Here is a 20,108-nt window from a genome sequence, read left to right as displayed (position 1 = left end):
TGAGATGTTCAGGAGCTATTTCTGATATTGTCGGAGTGCAAATTATAATTATCCACGCCTGACCTACAAAACTTTGGTTTCAGCATGCACAGCTGTGGAGCTAGGAGAGTCTAAAGCATTCTGGCTTATCTCCTCCTCCATTTTGGTTTCTATTACCTGGGTTGGGGGGTGTAAACAGGGGGGTCTAGGAGAAAACCCTACCTTCTCTTCACTGCTGATGTTCCGGGAAGAGGTCCTCCAGGTGATGGAGGGAATGGGATCGCCCGAGGCCTCGCAGGTCAGAACGATCTGGTCTTCCAGCTCCATTGCAGTTTTGTTCTCCACAAAGGTGATTTGGGGTTTTGCTAAAGGAAGGGTTAGAAAAAGAGAGAAAGAGGGAGACAGAACCCCCCCAGTTGATTTTGACAATCGGAGATCGCAGACCCCCTCCTCCTGCTAGCTCATTGTCAAGAAGGATTCGGTAAATGAGGTTGAATGTGTATAATTTTAGGAGAGCTGTTCGTGTATTGGTGTACATACAGTTTATATAGTAGATAATGTATATTTTTGTGTGCCTGTGTCTAACATGTATGTATGCATCATCATCATCATCATCATCATCATCATCATCATCATTATTATTATTATTAATTAGATTTGTATGCCACCCCTCTCCGTAGACTCGGGACGGCTTACAACAGTGATAAAAGCAATATATAATGACATATATTTATTTATTTATTTATTAATCAGATTTGTATGCCGCCCCTCTCCGCAGACTCGGGGCAGCTAACAGCAATAATAATACAATATAAACAAATCTAATATTTAAGTTAATTTAAAAAACCCCAATTTAGAAACCAATCATACATACTGACATACCATGCATACATTTTATAAGCCTAGGGGGAGGGAAAGTCTCAATTCCCCCATGCCTGACGACAGAAGTGGGTTTTAAGGACCTTACGAAAGGCAAGGAAGGTGGGGGCAACTCTGATATCTGGGGGGAGTTGGTTCCAAAGGGTCGGGGCCGCCACAGAGAAGGCTCTTCCCCTGGATCCCACCAAACAACACTGTTTAGTTGACAGGACCCGGAGAAGGCCAACTCTGTGGGACCTTATCGGTCGCTGGGATTCGTGTGGTAGCAGGCTGTCCCGGAGGTAATTTGGTCCATTGCACCCTGGGGAAATTTGCTAGGGACGCTCCTTAGCCTTTCAGGATTGGTTTATAACACCAAGGACTAGAAACTTAAAAACACCCGCAGAAACAACTAAAAACCCCTATTATAAAACCAAACATACACACAAACATACCATGCATAACTTGTAATGGCCTAGGGAGAAGAGTTATCTCAACTCCCCCATGCCTGGTGGTATAAATGAGTCTTGAGTAGTTTACGAAAGACAGGGAGGGTGGGGACAGTTCTAATCTCTGGGGGGGAGTTGGTTCCAGAGGGCCGGGGCCGCCACAGAGAAGGCTCTTCCCCTGGGGCCCGCCAAATGACATTGTTTAGTTGACGGGACCTGGAGAAGGCCAACTCTGTGGGACCTTATCGGTCGCTGGGATTCGTGCGGTAGCAGGCTGTCCCGGAGGTAATTTGGTCCATTGCACCCTGGGGAAATTTGCTAGGGACGCTCCTTAGCCTTTCAGGATTGGCTTATAACACCAAGGACTAGAAACTTAAAAACACCCGCAGACACACGAGTGGACATATGTAATGGAACGTACTTGAAATATTCAGATATTAATCCTATCCTTGTCTTGCACGGAGATAATCCAAGTCCAGTTCCCGACACTCGGATTGTCAAAGGAGCAGAAGGAAAAATGACCAACAGCCGTGAGGGCAGCTTACCGAAGACTTTGAGGTGGACGGTGGCATCGTGTTCTCCCGCTTTGTTCTCGGCGATGCACACGTACTCGGCCTCGTCGTTCTTCTCCACCCTGTGGATGGTCAGTTCCGAGCCATCATAGCTGAAGCCGTACTTCTCCTCGTTCTCCCCTCGCTCTATTGGTTCTCCATCCCTGTGGGGGAGAAAGCCCAGGTCCAGAAATGGACCTTAACGGAGATACTGATTGGTCCCGCCTTAGGAATGACAGGTGGCTGGGTGACTTTAGGCCAATTGTAAGGAGACAATGAGTTCTAGTCCCGCCTTAGGAATGAAAGCTGACCCAAGTGACTTTGGGCCAATCACCAGTAGACAATGAGTTCTAGTCCCGCCTTAGGAATGACAGGTGGATGGGTGACTTTGGGCCAATCACCAGGAGACGGTGAGTTCTAGTCTCACCATAGGCATGAAAGGTGACCCAGGTGACTTTGGGCCAATGCCAGGAGACAATGAGTTCTAGTCCCGCCTTAGGAATGACAGGTGGATGGGTGACTTTGGGCCAATCACCAGGAGACATGAGTTCTAGTCCCTCCATAGGCATGAAAGCTGACCCAGGTGACTTTGGGCCAATCACCAGGAGACATGAGTTCTAGTCCCTCCATAGGCATGAAAGCTGACCCAGGTGACTTTGGGCCAATTACCAGGAGACATGAGTTCTAGTCCCGCCTTAGGAATGACAGGTGGATGGGTGACTTTGGGCCAATCACCAGGGGATGCTGAGTTCTAGTCTCATGTTAGGCACGCAAGGCAGCTGGATGAATTTAGCCAGTCCCCCTCTTTCTCTCGCTCTCTTTGCACCCCAACTCACCTCACAGTGTTGGGCGTGTTTGCTACCTTGATTTATAAAAATAATAACGATGGGGTACCAATGAGCAACCCCCCCTCCTTCCTCCCACCCCATAGACCCTCCTTACTTGGTCCAGCTGATGATGGGCTCCGGGAAGCCGTCAGCGTCGCACACCAGCTTGACTGACTGGCTGAGATTGGCAGTGGCGTTGACCGTTCCCTGCCGAGAGCGGACGATGGGGGGCACTGGAAGGGAAGAGGGGGGTCAGTGGGCAAAAGAGGAAGAGGGGAGACCTTGTGCATAATCTCAGAAGGGATGAAGTAAAAATAAATGGCCTCTCGCTCTCTATTCTTTCATTTCGTAGAGCAGTGTTTCCCAACCTTGGCAACTTGAAGATATATGGACTTCAACTCCCAGAATTCCCCAGCCAGCGAATGCGGTATAGAAGTCTAAATATCTGGACTTCAACTCCCAGAATTCCCCAGCCAGCGAATTCTGGCTGGGGAATTCTGGGAGTTGGAGTCCAGATATCTTCAAGTTGCCAAGGTTGGGAAACACTGTCATAGAGCCAGGGTGGTGCAGTGGTTAGAGTGCAACACTGCAGGCTACTTCTGCTATCTTGCTAGCTGTAGTCCAGCAGTTCAAATCTCACCACTGGCTCATAGAAACATAGAAGATTGACGGCAGAAAAAGACCTCCTGGTCCATCCAGTCTGCCCTTATACTATTTCCTGTCTTTTATCTTAGGATGGATCTGTTTACCCCAGGCAGGTTTCAATTAGGTGACTGTGGATTGACCAACCACGTCTGCTGGAAGTTTGTTCCAAGCATCTACTCCTCTTTCAGTCAAATCATATTTTCTCATGTTGCTTCTGATCTTTCCCCCAACTAACTTCAGATTGTGTCCCCTTGTTCTTGGGTTCACTTTGGCTCAAGGTGGACTCAGCCTTCCGTCCTTCCAAGGTGGGTCAAATTAGAACCCAGATTGTTGGGGGCAAGTGGCTGATTGTGTAAACCACTTAGAGAGGGCTGTGAAAGCACGAGGAAGCGGGATATAAGTCTAAATGCTATTGCTAAATGTGATTTCAAGGCCACCGAATAAGCTCTGCGTTCAAATTTTAATCAGTGAACAGAAAGAAAACATTTGCCAGCTAGCAATGCTCCTTCCTTCCCACATGGATGTCCTTCACAGGTGACCAAAGAAGGGCTGACCTGCAATGGTGGGAATTGTGGCCTCAGCTCTCTGGAGACCTGAAAGGGGTGGACGATACCCGGTACAGCATCCAAAGTTCACCTGCCTTCAAAGCGCTAAATGCTCACCGTTCACGATGATCCGGATATCCCTGAAGTCCACCTCTCCCCGGGCCAAGATCCTCCCCTCGCAGCGATACATGCCCTCGTCACTTTTCTTTATCCCTCTGATCTGGAGGTAGTTATTGCTCAACACCACAAACCTCACTGGAAAGAAGGAAGGGAGAAGTTAAGAACATAAGACCCTAAGAAGAGCCCTGCTGAATGGGGCCAAAGCCCCTCGAGTCCAGCATTGTGTGTCCCACAGTCGCCCACCAATTGTCCATGGGGATCTTGAGCAGAAAGAGAAGGCAAGACCCTCCCTTTCCCTTGACCCCCAACAAATGGGACCCAAGAGAATCTTGCCTACCCGAGCTCAAAGAGAGAGAGAGAGAAAGAGAGGAAGGAAGGAAAGAAGGAAGGAAGACAGAGAGAGAAAGGGAGGGAGGGAGGAGAAAGACAGAGAGAGATGGTGGGAGGGAAGGAGGAAGGAAGGGAGGAAGGGAGGAAGGAAGGGAGGAAGGAAGGATAAAGACAGAGAGAGGTGGAGGGAGTGAGGAAGGAAGGAAGGAAGGAAGGAAGGAAGGAAGGAAGGAGAAAGACAGAGAGAACGTAAGAACCTAAGAGCCCTGCTGAATCAGGCCAAAGCCCATCGAGTCCAGCATTCTGTGTCCCACAGGGGCCCACCAATTGTCCATGGGGATCTTGATCAGAATGAGAAGGCAAAACCCTCCCTTTCCCTGGACCCCCAACAAATGGGACCCAAGGGAACCCTGCCTACCCCAGCTCAAAGAGAGAGAGAGAAAGAGAGGAAGGAAGGAAAGAAGGAAGGAAGACAGAGAGAGAAAGGAAGGAAGGGAGGGACGGACGGAGGGAAGGAGGGAGGGAGGAGAAAGATAGAGAGAGATGGAGGGAGGGAGGGAGGAAAGGAGGGAGGAAGGAAGGAAGGAAGGAAGGAGAAAGACAGAGAGAGATGGAGGGAGGGAGGGAAGGAGGGAGAGAGGAAGGAAGGAGAAAGACAGAGAGAGATGGAGGGACGGAGGAAGAAAGGAACGAAGGGAGGTAGGAAGGAGAAAGACAGAGAGAGATGGAGGGAGGGAGGAAGGAAGGAGAAAGACATAGAGAAATGGAGGGAAGGAGGGAGGGAAGGAGGGAAGGAGGAAGGAAGGAAGGAAGGAGAAAGACAGAGAGAACGTAAGAACCTAAGAAGAGCCCTGCTGAATGGGGCCAAAGCCCATCGAGTCCAGCATTCTGTGTCCCACAGGAGCTCCCCAATTGTCCAGGGGGATCTTGAGCAGAAAAAGAAGGAAAAACCCTCCCTTTCCCTTGACCTCCAACAATAGTAGTGCAGACTTAGTAAATAAAACATTAAAGTCACGTAGAGGGCTTCCCACAACACATGCATCCATGCAGAAACACACAGACACAAAGTTGTGCACACTTACCATCTTTCTTCAGGACCACATCTCTGCCCATGTGCTTCCACATAATTGTGGGAGGCAGCGAGGAGACAATGTCACAGGTAATGACCGCGTCTTCTCCTTCTTTGAACTCCTGGGGGCTGGGGGCATGTTGGAAGGTCATCTTCTCTGGAAAAGCAGATACAGTACAGGGAAAGGGAAGAGTAAACCCCAAGTAGCAGATGAGGAGAAGGCCTCCTCTTTTCAACTGAAGCAGAGGCCGGGAATCTTGCAAATCCTGGAGCAAGGAGCTAACCACTAGGCTGCCGAATGGATGAACGGAAGCTTTTCACTTCCCCTGATCCTAGAAGTTCTGCCCCGTCCAATACTCGCACGAAGCTACAAGGAGTACACAAAACTCATTCGCCTTAATGAAAACATGGATTAACTGGAGCCTTTGAGCGTTGACACCCTGCTACACCTGGTAGCATGATTGGGATTGGGATGAACTTCCTTGAAATGGTTTTATCTATTTATTTATTATTGATTATTTACATTAAAAAACAACAGCATGACATTGACAGAAGCATTGTGCTTTATACATAAAATAATTGTGGTACCTGCTAGATTGCAGGATATTTTGTTTTTGCAGCTTATTCATTTGCGATCATTTTGGTTCCTAGTTACTAATACACATTAATCTGACCAGAATATCTGGTCAGATTAATGTGGTCAGATATTCTGGCACAGGACCAGAATACCTCCGGGACCGTCTTCTGCCGCACGAATCCCAGCGACAGATTAGATCCCACAGAGTTGGCCTTCTCCGGGTCCCGTCGACTAAACAATGTCGTCTGGCGGGACCCAGGGGAAGAGCCTTTTCTGTGGCGGCCCCGACCCTCTGGAACCAGCTCCCCCCAGAGATTAGAACTGCCCCCACCCTCCTCGCCTTTCTGCGTCTTCAAGGGCTCAGGTTGGGGACCTCTGTTCTAGGGTGGCAGGATTCCAAAGTCGGAGTTCTCTCATTCCCCACCCAACCCTTCTTTCTCCAGCCCAACCACTTACGAAAGATCTTCACGTTGAGAGTGGCCTCTTCTTCTCCTTCCTCGCTGGAGACCACACATTTATAGTTGCCGGCATCATCAATGTTAGCGTTGTAGATGGTGAGAGTGGAAGAATCGTCGGACCGGACCACAGAAATGTGCTGCTGGTTTGTCGTCAGCTTGTCGCCATTGGGGGCAAACCAAAAGATTTCTTTGGATCGGGCATCACCGGTCACTGAAACAAATGAAGAAATCCAAGCAAAAGTTGGGTTAGGGCAGTGATAGGCAAAGTGGGCTCTTCTATGACTTGTGGACTTCAACTCCCAGAATTCCTGAGCCAATCATGCTAGCTCAGGAATTCTGGGAGTTGAGGTCCACATGTCATAGAAGAGCCAACTTTGCCAACCCTTGGGTTAGGGTGTCTGCTGGGTAAGACAATAGGACAGTGGGACAGGGACGGTAGGCACAATGGTGCTCTTATGTACGGCCCTTACAGACCTCTTAGAAAAGGGGAGAGGTCAACTGTAGACCAGTGTTTCCCAACCTTGGCCACTTGAAGATACTTGGACTTCAACTCCCTGAATTCCCCAGCCAGCAAATGCTGGCTGGGGAATTCTGGGAGTTGAAGTCCAAATATCTTCAAGTGGCCAAGGTTGGGAAACACTGCTGTAGACCATTTAAGGTTGAAGATTTTGAGGTTGGGGGGAAGACACCACAGAGTCAGGTAATTCATTCCAGGCATTGATCACTCTATTGCCAAAGTCGTATTTTCTGCAATCGAGCGGTGCACACTAAGTTTGAATCTATTACGTGCTCATGCGTTGCTGCGGTGGAAAGGTTGAAGTTCAAGCCTCTTTAATCTGTCAGTTAACTCAGCTGTTGCATGAGGAGAAGGTATAACTCTATTGGGTGGTTGACTCTGATATAAGACAGGATTCAACACCTGATTATGCAGCTACTCATTGTTGTGGTTAGCTCTGGCCCAGCTCCTGCCCCAAGGACTATGGGTGTGGGGGAGACATCCACATGCTGCAGGCCTGTTTTGCCCCCGGTGGAATCTGCTGATGAAGGCTCCTCTGACCGAGAAGACATGAGTGACAGGGAGGAGGAGAGTGGGGCAGACAGCTCAGAAGAAGATCAATTCTCTGGCTCCTCCTTGGATTCAGAACAAGAGTTAATGATACAGCCACGCATGCGGAGAGCGATGCATAGGCAGCAACAACTGAGAGATTATTATCAAAGAAAATGAGGCCACCTGTGGTTGGGTGGGGCTGTTAGTGAGGCTGCTATAAAGAGCAGCCTGTGGGTTTGGCCATTGAGGAGGATTATCTGATTGTTGTGTTTCGTGACTGCTTTGCTGACTTTGACCTTTTGTGTGCTGATTTTTCCCCGCTTTGAAACTAAACCAGAGCAAAGTGTGTTTCACTTTGTGAAAGAAGAAGGACTGTGAATTGCCTCACAGCTGCAAGCTAAGTATCACAGAACTGATAAGGGAGACGAGTGCTCTTTGCTATACCAAAAGAGGGCTTGGTTTAAGTGAATTTTCATTATAAAGAACATTGTTTTGAATTTTCAAACGTGTGTGTGTGTCTGAAATTTGTACCTGTGAATTTTTGGGAGGAGTCTACAAGAGAGCCCGACAGAACACTCACCTTGACATAAGAAAAATTTGGATTCTCCAACAGGCACCTCCACCTTATTCGGAACGATGTTCACCTGAAGAGAGACTGAAAGACAGAAAGAAGCCACATGAGGTTAGGATGTTCTTGTTCACCAAGCAAGGAAGGGTGACATCCAATATTAATTGCAAACCTGAAAACCTGCAGAAGACTGTTAGGTCTATGACTCTGGGCTGGGTTAAGATTGTCTGGCTATACAAAGGCACGCAGTTGGACTTGGCAAGATACCAGAATTATAATGTGGCAATTTATGAACCAGTACAGGAGAAATAACAATGGAACTTTTGTAGAAAACAGTAGTAAGCAGTTTTATTCTCCAATGCAATCAAAATATCTTCTGTCTTTGTCTTCTATTTACAGGAACAAAGTAAAGTTTACTTACATTTAGATACTAAACCAAGATACAGCTAACTCACACTCGCACGAATCCCAGCGGCTGATAAGGTCCCACAGAGTTGGCCTTCTCCGGGTCCCGTCAGATAAACAATGTCGTCTGGCGGGCCCCAGGGGAAGAGCCTTCTCTGTGGCGGCCCCAGCCCTCTGGAATCAACTCCCCCCGTAGATTAGAACTGCTCCCACCCACCTTGTCTTTCGTAAACTACTTAAGACCCACCTATACCGCCAGGCGAGTCTGCGGAGAGGGGCGGCATACAAATCTAAATAATAAATAAATAAATAAATAAATAAATAAATAAATAAATAAATAAATAAATAAATAAATAAATAAATTTGAGACACCTTTCCCCCAGGCTTATTATAATTTATGTTTGGTATGTATGTGCTGTTTGGTTTTTAATTATGATAGGGTTTTTTAGTTTTTTAAAATATTAGATTTGTGCCAGTATAATATTGTTTTTATCGTTGTTGTGAGCCGCCCCGAGTCTTCGGAGAGGGGCGGCATACAAATCGAATAAATTATTATTAATTATTATTATTAAAACTGTTCCAGCCAGCCAACTAACAATCAACAGCTAACAGCCAATAACCAACAGCCAACAACCATTTTAAGTTGCTTTTTTTTAAATGTAAAAATTCAAATTGTAAATGTAAAAATTTAAATGTAAACATTTAATTTTTTTAAAAAAGAATCAGAACACCAAATACAAGCTGAATGAACAAGATCTTGCAGACAACTGTCACTCCGTAAAAATCTTGGAATACTCCTATCAAATGATCTAAGTGCCAAAGCCCACTGCAACAACATTGCCAAAAAGGCTTCAAGAGTTGTTAAACTAATCCCACTTAGCTTCTGCTCCAGTAATCTCACACCAGTAACCAGAGCATAGAAAACTTTCACCAGACCAATGCTTGAATACAGCTCATCAACCCACACCACATTTCGGACATAAACACTCTAGAAAATGTCCAGAGATACTTTACTAGAAGAGCCCTCCACTCCTCCACTCGCAACAGAATACACTATGCAACTAGACTTAGAATCCTCAGTTTAGAAAGTTTGGAACTACGTCGCCTTAAACACAACCTAAGCAGAGCCCATAAAATCATCTGTCCTTCCTGTCAACGACTACTTCAGCTTCAATCACAACAGCACACGAGCACACAACAGATACAAACTTAAAGTAAACCACTCCAAACTCGACTTCAGGAAGTACAACTTTAGTAACCGAGTAGTTGAAGCATGGAAATAACTACCAGACTCTGTAGTATCATCACCAACCCCCTCCCAAACAGCTGGCTCCTATTTCAATGGCTGTCCACTAGGACTCCAAGATCCCCCTCGCAGTTACTACTGTTGAGCAACGTACCACGTAGACTGCACCTGTGTGTATTGTTTTTCTTGCCTTGCTTTTTCCCCCATTGAATTTCATTTTCTTAGACAACGCCTCTGGTTCAAGTTTGTAATGTCCAGGTGGTGCTGTCGAAGCCCCCCTCCACGGAACATGCCTGCCTCTCCATGCAGCTGGATGAGATCCTTCCTAATGGCCCCTGCACCCACGACGGCATTCACCATCTCTCCCAAACCTTGGCATCAGAGAGCCCGTTGTGGTCTTTCATGAAAAGTAATGAGCCATTAGAGGAGACGTAATTGGATCCTGGCTCCCATCGGTGGGATACATTTGCCGGCGTTTCCTGCCCTAACAAGTCCAGGTCAAGGAAAGATTTCAAGAAAGTCTGACCTTAATGCCAGCAATTTCTAAATTGCAGTCGTTAGTTGGACGGAAAACAATCACCTTAATAAAAGCACTGCTTGGTCCAGCATAATCAAAAGCATTTTCCCCCCATCTGTTATTGTTGCAAAGGCTTAATCTATCCCACCAGGGGTGGATTATACTTTCCCTACCAGTTCGTATCGCGTTGGAACTTGGAAGTGCTTGTTTTCAGTCCACAATGTGGAAGTGACTCTCTGTGCATGCTCAGAGGGTTCTGTGCAAGCCCATTTCAAGGAGCAGTGACCGGAGGACCGGTTCGGGAGTGTGGCCAGCTGACCGTTGCTACTGGTTGGGCGAGCAGGGGCTAATTTTGAGTGCAGGCGAAAACCGATAGTAACCCTCTCCAACCATGTTCCACTCTTTAGTGGTCCAGTCCTACAGGACTGGTGGCTTGATTTTTGAGATGGTTGGTTTCCATTGGTTTCAAGGGCCTGCCTGCCTCTATATAGAAATTATTAAAAAATAAAATAAAAAAACCACACCTAATAATAATAATAATAATAATAATAATAATAGGAAACGCCCGACTGGTGATGAAATATGAAATCCAGCATAGTGATCTCATTTGCTGTGTTGTATTGACATAATAATAATAATAATAATAATAATAATAATAATAATAATAGGAAGCGCCCAACTGGTGATAAAATATGAAATCCAACATAGTGATCTCGCTTGCTGTGTTGTATTGAAATAATAATAATAATAATAATAATAATAATAATAATTATTATTATTATTATTATTATTATTATTATTATTTAGATTTCCGAAGACTCGGGGCGGGTCATAACAACAATAACAATACAATATAATACAAATCGAATATTAAAAAGAACAAGTTAAAACCCATTACTGTATTACTAAAAACGATCAATGCTACACAATCAAACCACACTCAAATGCTACAAACCAGGATTAATGAACAATTCCTGACTACACCCAATTGTGCACAACTCTCTGGAAAATAATCCAGTCCCCGATGCCACCATGACCTGCTTTTCTTTTATGACCACCGATCCTACTGCAAAAGGAATTGCTACAACGGAGAGTTGCTAACCCTTTACTACGACTCTACGTATGAGCCTAAGTGGCACAGTGGTTAGAGTGCAGTACTGCAAGTCACTTCTGCTGGCTGCTGGCTGTAGTTCAAATCTCACCAGGCTCCAGGTTGACTCAGCCTTCCATCCTTCCGAGGTGGGTCAAATGAGGACCCAGATTTTTGGGGGCAAGAGGTTGATTCTGTTAACCGCTTAGAGAGGGCTGTAAAGCATTAGGAAGTGATATATAAGTTGAAATGCTAATGCTAAGTGCTATACTGCTTCCATAGAAGACGCAGCGGAAACACTCTCTTGCCCATTGCCAGATAAAGTGCCCCTGAGATGCTTTCAGGGGGGATTCCCACATGTTCTGTGTCTAAAGTAATCCCACGATTCAAGGGACATGACTAAAGCATGCCTAAAACCAGTAATCTCCCGGCTCAAGGGATTACGTGACCCTTTTCATCCCGCGGATAGCCTTCAAACGCAACACGGTTCAAATTTAAAAGCTGTGATTTTGTAGAACGATGCTATCGAAGTAAATGACATGCTCGATAATCATATGACGTCCAATATTATTATTACTTGATGGCTCCTTTTTAATGTTCCTTTTTAAGCTTCTCTTTAAAAAAAAAAGAAACTAATTTGATTATTTATGTTTATGTATTAAAAATACAGAAAAAAAGCATTAAACAAACGCACTAACAACTATACAGTGTAACCCCTAAGGTTCTCTTACAGCAATTTATATTGATGATTTACATTTATATGGTTTATATAACTTACATATTGCTCTACTATTCTCCCCCCCAATAATATATTTTCTTTACAACTCAATCGCAACAAATATACTCTCCTTAAGATTTCTATATATTTTATTTATTTATTATTGTTGTATTTTTCTTCCTCCTTTCCAACCAATCGTAAAACAACATCCAAATTTCATAATACTCCGAGTCCTCCTTATTTTTTAGTTTCATTGTCATCCTATCGAGTTCTGCATAATCCATAATCTTCTTAATTACTACACTTTCACTTGGGATATCTTTGATATAGGAAGGAAGGAAGGAAGGAAGGAGGGAGGGAGGGAGGGGGGAGGGAGGGAAGGGAGGAAGGGAGGAAGGAAGGAAGGAAGGAAGGGAGAAGGTAGCAACAAATGAAAAAAGGAGAGAGGAAGGAAGGAAGGAAAATGGAGAAGGGAAGGAAGGACGGAAGGAAGGAAGGAAGGAAGGAAGGAAGGAAGGAAGGAAGGAAGGAAGGAAGAAAAAACAAAGATAAGGATAGGGTACTGAGTTTTCCCAATATCAATCATACAATTATTCCATAATTAACAATGGATGGTAGAATTTCAAAAACAACAGGCCAGTCCGTGTATATGCACAGAGTCTAGGCAAAAGGGGAGAGGATTTATAATCTTTGATCCCTTCGAGACAATGACGAGACCAGGCATCTGCCATCTGTTTGCCTGTCTGGTCTAACCAGTAAGGCCACTGGAACCCTTTCCGGGGCTGGAGGATGGAGCTGGGAGAAGACCCCAAGCAGCCCACTCAGGAATGCAAAGGACCAACTGAGAAGGAGGCTGTTTTCTACTGTCCCTTGTCATTTGGCTGGTGGTGGGGAGGACAAACAATTGCCTTTGTCAATCCAGATGTCTCTCTGTGGCAACAGCTACCTTAGCTGACCCTCTTTGCAGTACCAGCTGAACGTCTAGACAAATTTGGGAGGGGGGAGGAGGGAGTACGCTGCAGTTGTCCTTGTTTTGACAGTACAGATCATAAAGGAGAGTCCAAAATCGGACTGTTTTTCGGTTCCACCGGAGTTTTCTCAGAATTGGAATCCAGAGCTCTTTAGCTCTCATCAGCTAGCCATACCCTTCTAGGATTGTAACCTGGGCTGTTTTTGCCATGCTAGGCAGTGCTTTTAGAAACATAGAAGACTGACGGCAGAAAAAGACCTCATGGTTCATCTAGTCTGCCCTTATACTATTTTATCTTACAATGGATATATGTTTATCCCAGGCATGTTTAAATTTAGTTACTGTGGATTTACCAAACACGTCTGCTGGAAGTTTGTTCCAAGGATCTACTACTCTTTCAGTAAAATAATATTTTCTCACGTTGCCTTTGATCTTTCCCCCAACTAACTTCAGATTGTGTCCCCTTGTTCTTGTGTTCACTTTCCTATTAAAAACACTTCCCTCCTGAACCTTTTTTAACCCTTTAACATATTTAAATGTTTCGATCACGTCCCCTCTTTTCCTTCTGTCCTCCAGACTCTACATATTGAGTTCATGAAGTCTTTCCTGATCAGTTTTATGCTTGAGACCTCTAAGCAATGGAACCTCTAAGCCAATGGAAATATCTCGAAATAGATCTATACCCGTCTCCCTTTATTTCTTTATCAGTTCTTTGCAAGTTTGGAAAATATAGAAACATAGAAGATTGACGGCAGAAAAAAAAGACCTCACGGTCCATCTAGTCTGTTCTTGTACTATTTTCTGTATTTTATCTTAGGGTGGATCTATGTTTATCCCAGGCATGTTTACACTCAGCGACTGTGGATTTACCAACCACGTCTGCTGGAAGTTTGTTCCAAGCATCTACTACTATTTCAGTAAATCTTTCATATGGTTTATGTCTGGATGGAGTGAGGTTGAAAGGCAGAAAAAAGCAGGATGTTCTCTCCCATATTTGGGTAGACCAGGTGACTCGACAGAAAAGACACACACAAACACATACACACACCACTGTCAAGTGGCTGTGGGCTCTTGGCTTTTCCTCCTTAATTCGTTGCTATGAATTAGCTACTACCCGTCTTCACAGATCATTGGTTTTTAGCGGATCCATCAATTACCCAACAATGGGCACCAAGAATAAACAGTAAGTGGGTTGAAAATTAGCAACAGCTCTTAAACAGTAGTTGCTATTTTCAAAGTGTAACACAGAATCGCCGTTTGCTCTTAGATGACTTACAAGCGTATGCAGTGAAGAGCTGAAAAATATTTTACTACCATACTGTGGGTGTGGCTTGCCAGCCACGTGACCAAGTGGGAGTGGCTTGATGATCATATGACCGGGGCATGGCTTAAAGGTCATGTGACTGGCTTAAAGGTGGCCAACCTGGCGTCACTCACGTCAAGGGTTAGGGTGAGGGTGCCTGGCCTCAAAGAGAGACAATTCTCCTATCTATTTACTATTACTGGACATCCAAAATATACTATTTAATTCTGTGTATATATGCCATATGTGTACATACATATTACACACAGGCACACAAAAATAGACATTATCTACTGTATACAGTATGTGTGTGTGTATACACACACTCGCGCACAAATAGCTCTTCAAAAATTATACACTTTCAACCTCATTTACTACGATAGGAAAAACATACCCACAGCCCAGAAGAATTAAAAAATGTTTCTACCCTGGCTGACCATCTTATGAAATCAACCTTCAGCACACCTAATGACCAAACCTTTTAAACCAGTGTTTCCCAACCTTGGCAACTTGAAGATATCTGGACTCCAACTCCCAGAATTCCCCAGCCAGCATTCGCCAGGTTGGGAAACACTGGTTTAAACCATTCGTATATGATGAATGCAAAACTATAATCTTCTAGGTGCAGTGAGGCACTAATTTGCAGCCCGCTCCTCTTTTCCAGGAGGTGGACCGATCCGCCAAAGAGCCAGTTCTGTAGAGGAAAAAAGTCTGGCTTGGCCTGATTGCAAAGGAAACCACTTTTACCTTGAATTATTAACGCAAACCTGCAGCCACAATCTTCCTCTGGGGAAAACTCCTTCTTAATTGTTCTACCAATAAAGGCATGTTGTAACGGTCAAGAAGGACAACACTATAGATAAACAGACTTTCCTGCGCCGGTCGAGGAACAAGCTTCCCCCCACTGCCTTGGTCCAGCTCAGCAAAATAATACTTATTAAACCATGCTAGACCCCGAATTTTCATTACGGTGGTACCTCTACCTACAGACGCCTCTACTTACGAACCTTTCCACTTACAAACCCGATCCTTTGAAACTGTAACTGGAAAAGGCAGGGAGTAGCCTCCGTGGGGCCTCTCTAGGAATCTCCTGGGAGGAAACAGGGCCAGAAAAGGTTGGGGAGAAGCCTTCATGGGGCCTCTCTAGGAATCTCCTGGGAGGAAACAGGGCCAGAAAAGGCAGGGAGAATCCTCCGTCGGGCCTCTCTAGGAATCTCCTGGGAGGAAACAGAGCCGGAAAAGGCAGGGAGAAGCCTCCGTGGGGCCCCTCTAGGAATCTCCTGGGAGGAAACAGGGATGGAAAAGATGGGGGAAGCCTCCGTGGGGCCTCTCTAGGAATCTCCTGGGAGGAAACAGGGCCGGAAAAGGTGGGGAGAAGCCCCCACAAGTCCTCTCTAGGAATCTCCTGGGAGGAAACAAGGCCAGAAAAGGCAGGGAGAAGCCTCCATGGGGCCTCTCTAGGAATCTCCTGGGTTGAAACAGAGCCTTCAATTTACACTGAAAGATGTTGAAAGAAAGTGCAGGGCCTCCTGCATAAGCCATGCCCACAGTGTGGTAGTCAAAATTTTGGTAGCCCTTCACTGCACTTAACACAACACAATATAACTCCAAGTCAATCAAACTTCTGTGGAATCAAACGGTCCACTTAGGAAGCGATACTGACTGACAATCAATTTCACGTGCTGTTGTGCAAATGGAATAGTTGTGCAAATGAAATATTCAATGAGAATATTTCATTCATTCAGATCTAGGATGGGTTAGTTGAGTGTCTCCTTTATTGTTATTATTTTTTTGAGCCGTATATTTTGCAGCTTTAAGCTGCTGAAAGAAGATCGCAAGCCCCTCCTGTTCTCGAAGCAGGACCTCCAAAGCTAGGAATGGGCCTTGGGGCAAAATAACCCCGAGCCATGCCAAGCTAAGGTCAGCCATTAGAGGGCGAGCGAAGACCAAGGCACGGTCGAAATTCCTGGTGCCCGGCAGAGTCTGGAAAGAGGACCAAAAGCTTTGTGCACCACCAAATCACTGCAGCCATTCTGCAGCGGAAACAGCCAGAAGTGTAAACAGAAATGAAAAGATTAAAGATAAAGAAGGGTGTGATTACTATAAGATCTGGGGGAGGTTTTCTGAATGGTTGGAAACTAAAAATAATTGAGAAGTATTTTTTCTTTTAATTACTTTTGAAGAAACACGTGATGATTTAATTTTAATCTATTAAAGACCCAGATGATGAAACAAGGGCTGGTGGCAGCATTGGGTAAAGAGTTAACACAGAGATGAAAGGATCAAATTAGATATCGAGTTAATAATAATAATAATAATAATAATAATAATAATAATAATTTATTAGATTTGTATGCCGCCCCTCTCCGAAGACTCGGGGCGGCTCACAACAAGATGTTAAGTTGTTTATGTTTTATTATAAATAGAAAAAGGGAATATAAGGGACTGGATTTTATAATGTTGTTATTTGTAAATGAAATATATCTCACGTGTGGTTAATTTTAATTAACTTAGCAAAGAAGAGGATAAAAAGTACATATTGAAAATATTATTGGCGCTTTTTTCTCTCTCCGAATGTTTAACATATCTAAGAAATATTATTAATTATTATTTTAAGCATTGATTCTGTGTTTTTTATTGCTCATGTTGTTTCATTGTACGTTGAAAGAAAAATAAAGAAAAATTTTATACCCGGAAAAGAAAAAGAACTGCCCCCACCCTCCTTGTCTTTCGTAAATTGCTTAAGACCCACCTGTATCACCAGGGATGGGGGAATTGAGACTCCTCCCCCAGGCTTATATAGTTTTATGTATGGTGTGCTTGTCTTGTATGGTTTTTAAATGATGGGTTTTTAGATGCTTTCTTTTAAATATTAGATTTGTTACATTGTCATATTGTTATTCTTATTGTTGTGAGCTGCCCCGAGTCTGCGGAGAGGGGTGGCATACAAATCTAATAAATTATTATTATTATTAATTATTATTTCTTTTATGTCCGCTGAGAGCATCTGCACCAAAGACAAATTCCTTGTGTGTCCAATCACACTTGGCCAATAAAATTATATTCTTTTCTTTTCCCCAAGTGCATTATTTTACCTTTGGAAACATTAAACTGCAGTCTCCATTGCTTTGGCCACTTATCTGTGGCCTGCATTGGCTGCCGATCAGTTTCCGGTCACAGTTCAAAGTGTTGGTAATGACCTTTAAAGCCCTTCATGGCATTGGGCCAGAATACCTCCGGAACCGCCTTCTACCGCACGAATCCCAGCGGCAAATAAGGTCCCACAGAGTTGGCCTTCTCCGGGTCCTGTCGACCAAACAATGTCGTTTGGCGGGCCCCAGGGGAAGAGCCTTCTCTGTGGTGGCCCCGGCCCTCTGGAATCAACTCCCCCCGGAGATTAGAACAGCCCCCACCCTCCTTGTCTTTCGCAAATTACTCAAGACCCACCTTTATCGCCAGGCATGTGGGAATTAAGACATCTCCCCCAGGCTTTTTATATTTCATGTTTAGTATGTATGTGTTGTATGGTTTTTAAATTGTTGGGTTTTTTTAATGTAATTTTATTATTAGATTTGTTCCATTGTTATACTGTTTTTATTATTGTTGTGAATTGAGTTATCTAGTAAGCGGTCCAGAGAAAAGGGGGTTTAAGGTATCAGCCAGGCCACGAAGGGGGGAGAAATATGGCAACAACCTTGAAGGGGGTGAAGTACCACAAAGGGGATCAGCGGGTTGGATCTGGATACTGGGCGTGTGTGTGTGTGTTTGTGCAGCGGGGCGGAGGAGGTGTGAATTGTTTTGACACAATGGACGCCTGCAAAAGAATACTGGATTACCCAAGATGAGAGCCAGACTAAAATCCAGGCTCAGCCGTGAAGCTCACCAGGTGACCGAAGGGCTGTCGTAATCTCGGCAGCTGCCTCCTCGCACAAGGTTCTTAGGGAAGAGAGGATTACAGGCAGGGCCACGAACTTTTGCCAGGAAAGTGCAAAGACACAAGGGGCTAAGGGCGCCCCATTTACGGGCAGTTTGTAAGCATCGGTGGGCTGCCTAGGGTACCGAAAATAATAATAATAATAATAATAATAATAATAATAATAATGATGATGATGATGATGATGATAGTAATAAAAATACTAATACTAATACTAATACTAATACTACTACTACTACTACTACTAATAATAATAATAATAATATGAGCCGGGGTGGCGCAGCAGGTAGAGTGCTATACTGCAGGCCACTGAAGCTGACTTGTAGATCTGAAGGTCAGCGGTTCAAATCTCATCACCGGGTCAAGGGTTGACTCAGCCTTCCATCCTTCCGAGGTGGGTCAAATGAGGACCCGGATTGTGGGTGCAATAGCCTAGCTCTGTTAAAAAAGTGCTACTGCTAACATGTTGTAAGCCGCCCTGAGTCTAAGGAATAGGGCGGCATAAAAAAATCGAATAAATAAATAAATAAATAAACAAACAAACAAACAAATAAATAAATAAATACATAAATAAATACATAAATAAATAAATAAATACTACTACTACTACTACTACTACTACTACTACTACTACTACTAATAATAATAATTTATTAGATTTGTATGCTGCCCCTCTCTGAGGACTCGGAGCGGCTCACAATAACAATACACAGTATACAAATCTAATGTTAAAAGAACAATTTAAAAATCCTTATTATATAAAAAAAATCACACAGCCTAAACAAACCATACATAAAAAACAAAGTAGCTAAGGGTTATATCAGTTTACCCATGCCTGGCAACATAGGTGGGTTTTCAGGAGCTTTCGAAAGGCAAGGAGGGTGGGGGCGGTTCTAATTTCTGGGGGGAGTTGATTCCAGAGGGCCGGGGCCACCACAGAGAAGGCTCTTCCCCTGGGTCCCACCAGACGGCATTGTTTAGTCGACGGGACCCGGAGAAGGCCAACTCTGTGGGACCTAATTGGTCACTGGGATTCGTGCGGCAGAAGACAGTCCCGGAGGTATTCTGGTCCGATGCCATGTAGGGCTTTATAGGTCATTACCAACACTTTGAATTGTGACCGGAAACTGATCGGCAGCCAGTGCAGGCCACGGAGTGTTGGAGAGACATGGGCGAATCTAGGTAGCCCCACGATGGCTCTCGCGGCCGCATTCTGCACGATCTGGAGTTTCCGAACATTCTTCAAAGGATGCTCCACGCAGAGAGCGTTGCAGTAGTCGAACCTTAAGGTGATGAGGGCAGGAGTGACCGTGAGCAGAGACTCCTGGTTAAAATAGGGAGAAACCTCCATCCACCATCTTTCATAATATTTCTATTTCTTCTATTTCTACTAGTTTTTTCTCATCATTCCTATCACCCATCTCCTCCCACTTAGGACTGTATGACTGTCACTTGTGGTTTGTACCCTTAAGATTTTTATTAACATTGATTGTTTTCCCATACAAACCAAATTAATTTCCACATATAAATCCAATTTATAAATAAATAATAAATTGCTTATTTGACCCCTATAGAAACATAGAAACATAGAAGACTGACGGCAGAAAAAGACCTCATGGTCCATCTAGTCTTCCCTTATACTATTTTCTGTATTTTATCGTACAATGAATATATGTTTATACCAGGCATGTTTAAATTCAGTTACTGTGGATTTACTAACCACGTCTGCTGGAAGTTTGTTCCAAGGATCTACTACTCTTTCAGTGAAATAATATTTTCTCACGTTGCTTTTCCCCCAACTAACTTCAGATTGTGTCCCCTTGTTCTTGTGTTCACTTTCCTATTAAAAACACTTCCCTCCTGAACCTTATTTAACCCTTTAACATATTTAAATGTTTCGA

The 20,108-nt window shown here is 44.3% G+C and overlaps 1 protein-coding gene across 7 annotated transcripts in view; it reads right to left on the bottom strand.

The window, feature by feature from the left end:
- The window catches only part of NCAM1 (neural cell adhesion molecule 1), a 158,657-nt gene that overhangs the window by 48,354 nt on the left and 90,195 nt on the right, over nt 1-20,108 (bottom strand). For all 7 annotated transcript variants that reach the window (XM_070765592.1, XM_070765593.1, XM_070765587.1 and 4 more), the window contains exons 2-8: nt 8,037-8,111; nt 6,407-6,619; nt 5,387-5,530; nt 3,972-4,109; nt 2,780-2,897; nt 1,832-2,001; nt 202-344 (exon numbers count right to left, since the gene is read on the bottom strand). In XM_070765592.1, the coding sequence (XP_070621693.1) occupies nt 202-344; nt 1,832-2,001; nt 2,780-2,897; nt 3,972-4,109; nt 5,387-5,530; nt 6,407-6,619; nt 8,037-8,111 (1,001 nt within the window). The remainder of the gene's footprint in view (nt 1-201; nt 345-1,831; nt 2,002-2,779; nt 2,898-3,971; nt 4,110-5,386; nt 5,531-6,406; nt 6,620-8,036; nt 8,112-20,108) is intronic.

The sequence above is a fragment of the Erythrolamprus reginae genome, chromosome 12, assembly GCF_031021105.1.
Source record: "Erythrolamprus reginae isolate rEryReg1 chromosome 12, rEryReg1.hap1, whole genome shotgun sequence".
In the NCBI taxonomy this organism is placed as follows: Eukaryota; Metazoa; Chordata; class Lepidosauria; order Squamata; family Dipsadidae; genus Erythrolamprus; species Erythrolamprus reginae.
Note: the sequence above shows the minus strand (reverse complement) of the source record. Positions and strands in the feature narration are given on the sequence as shown.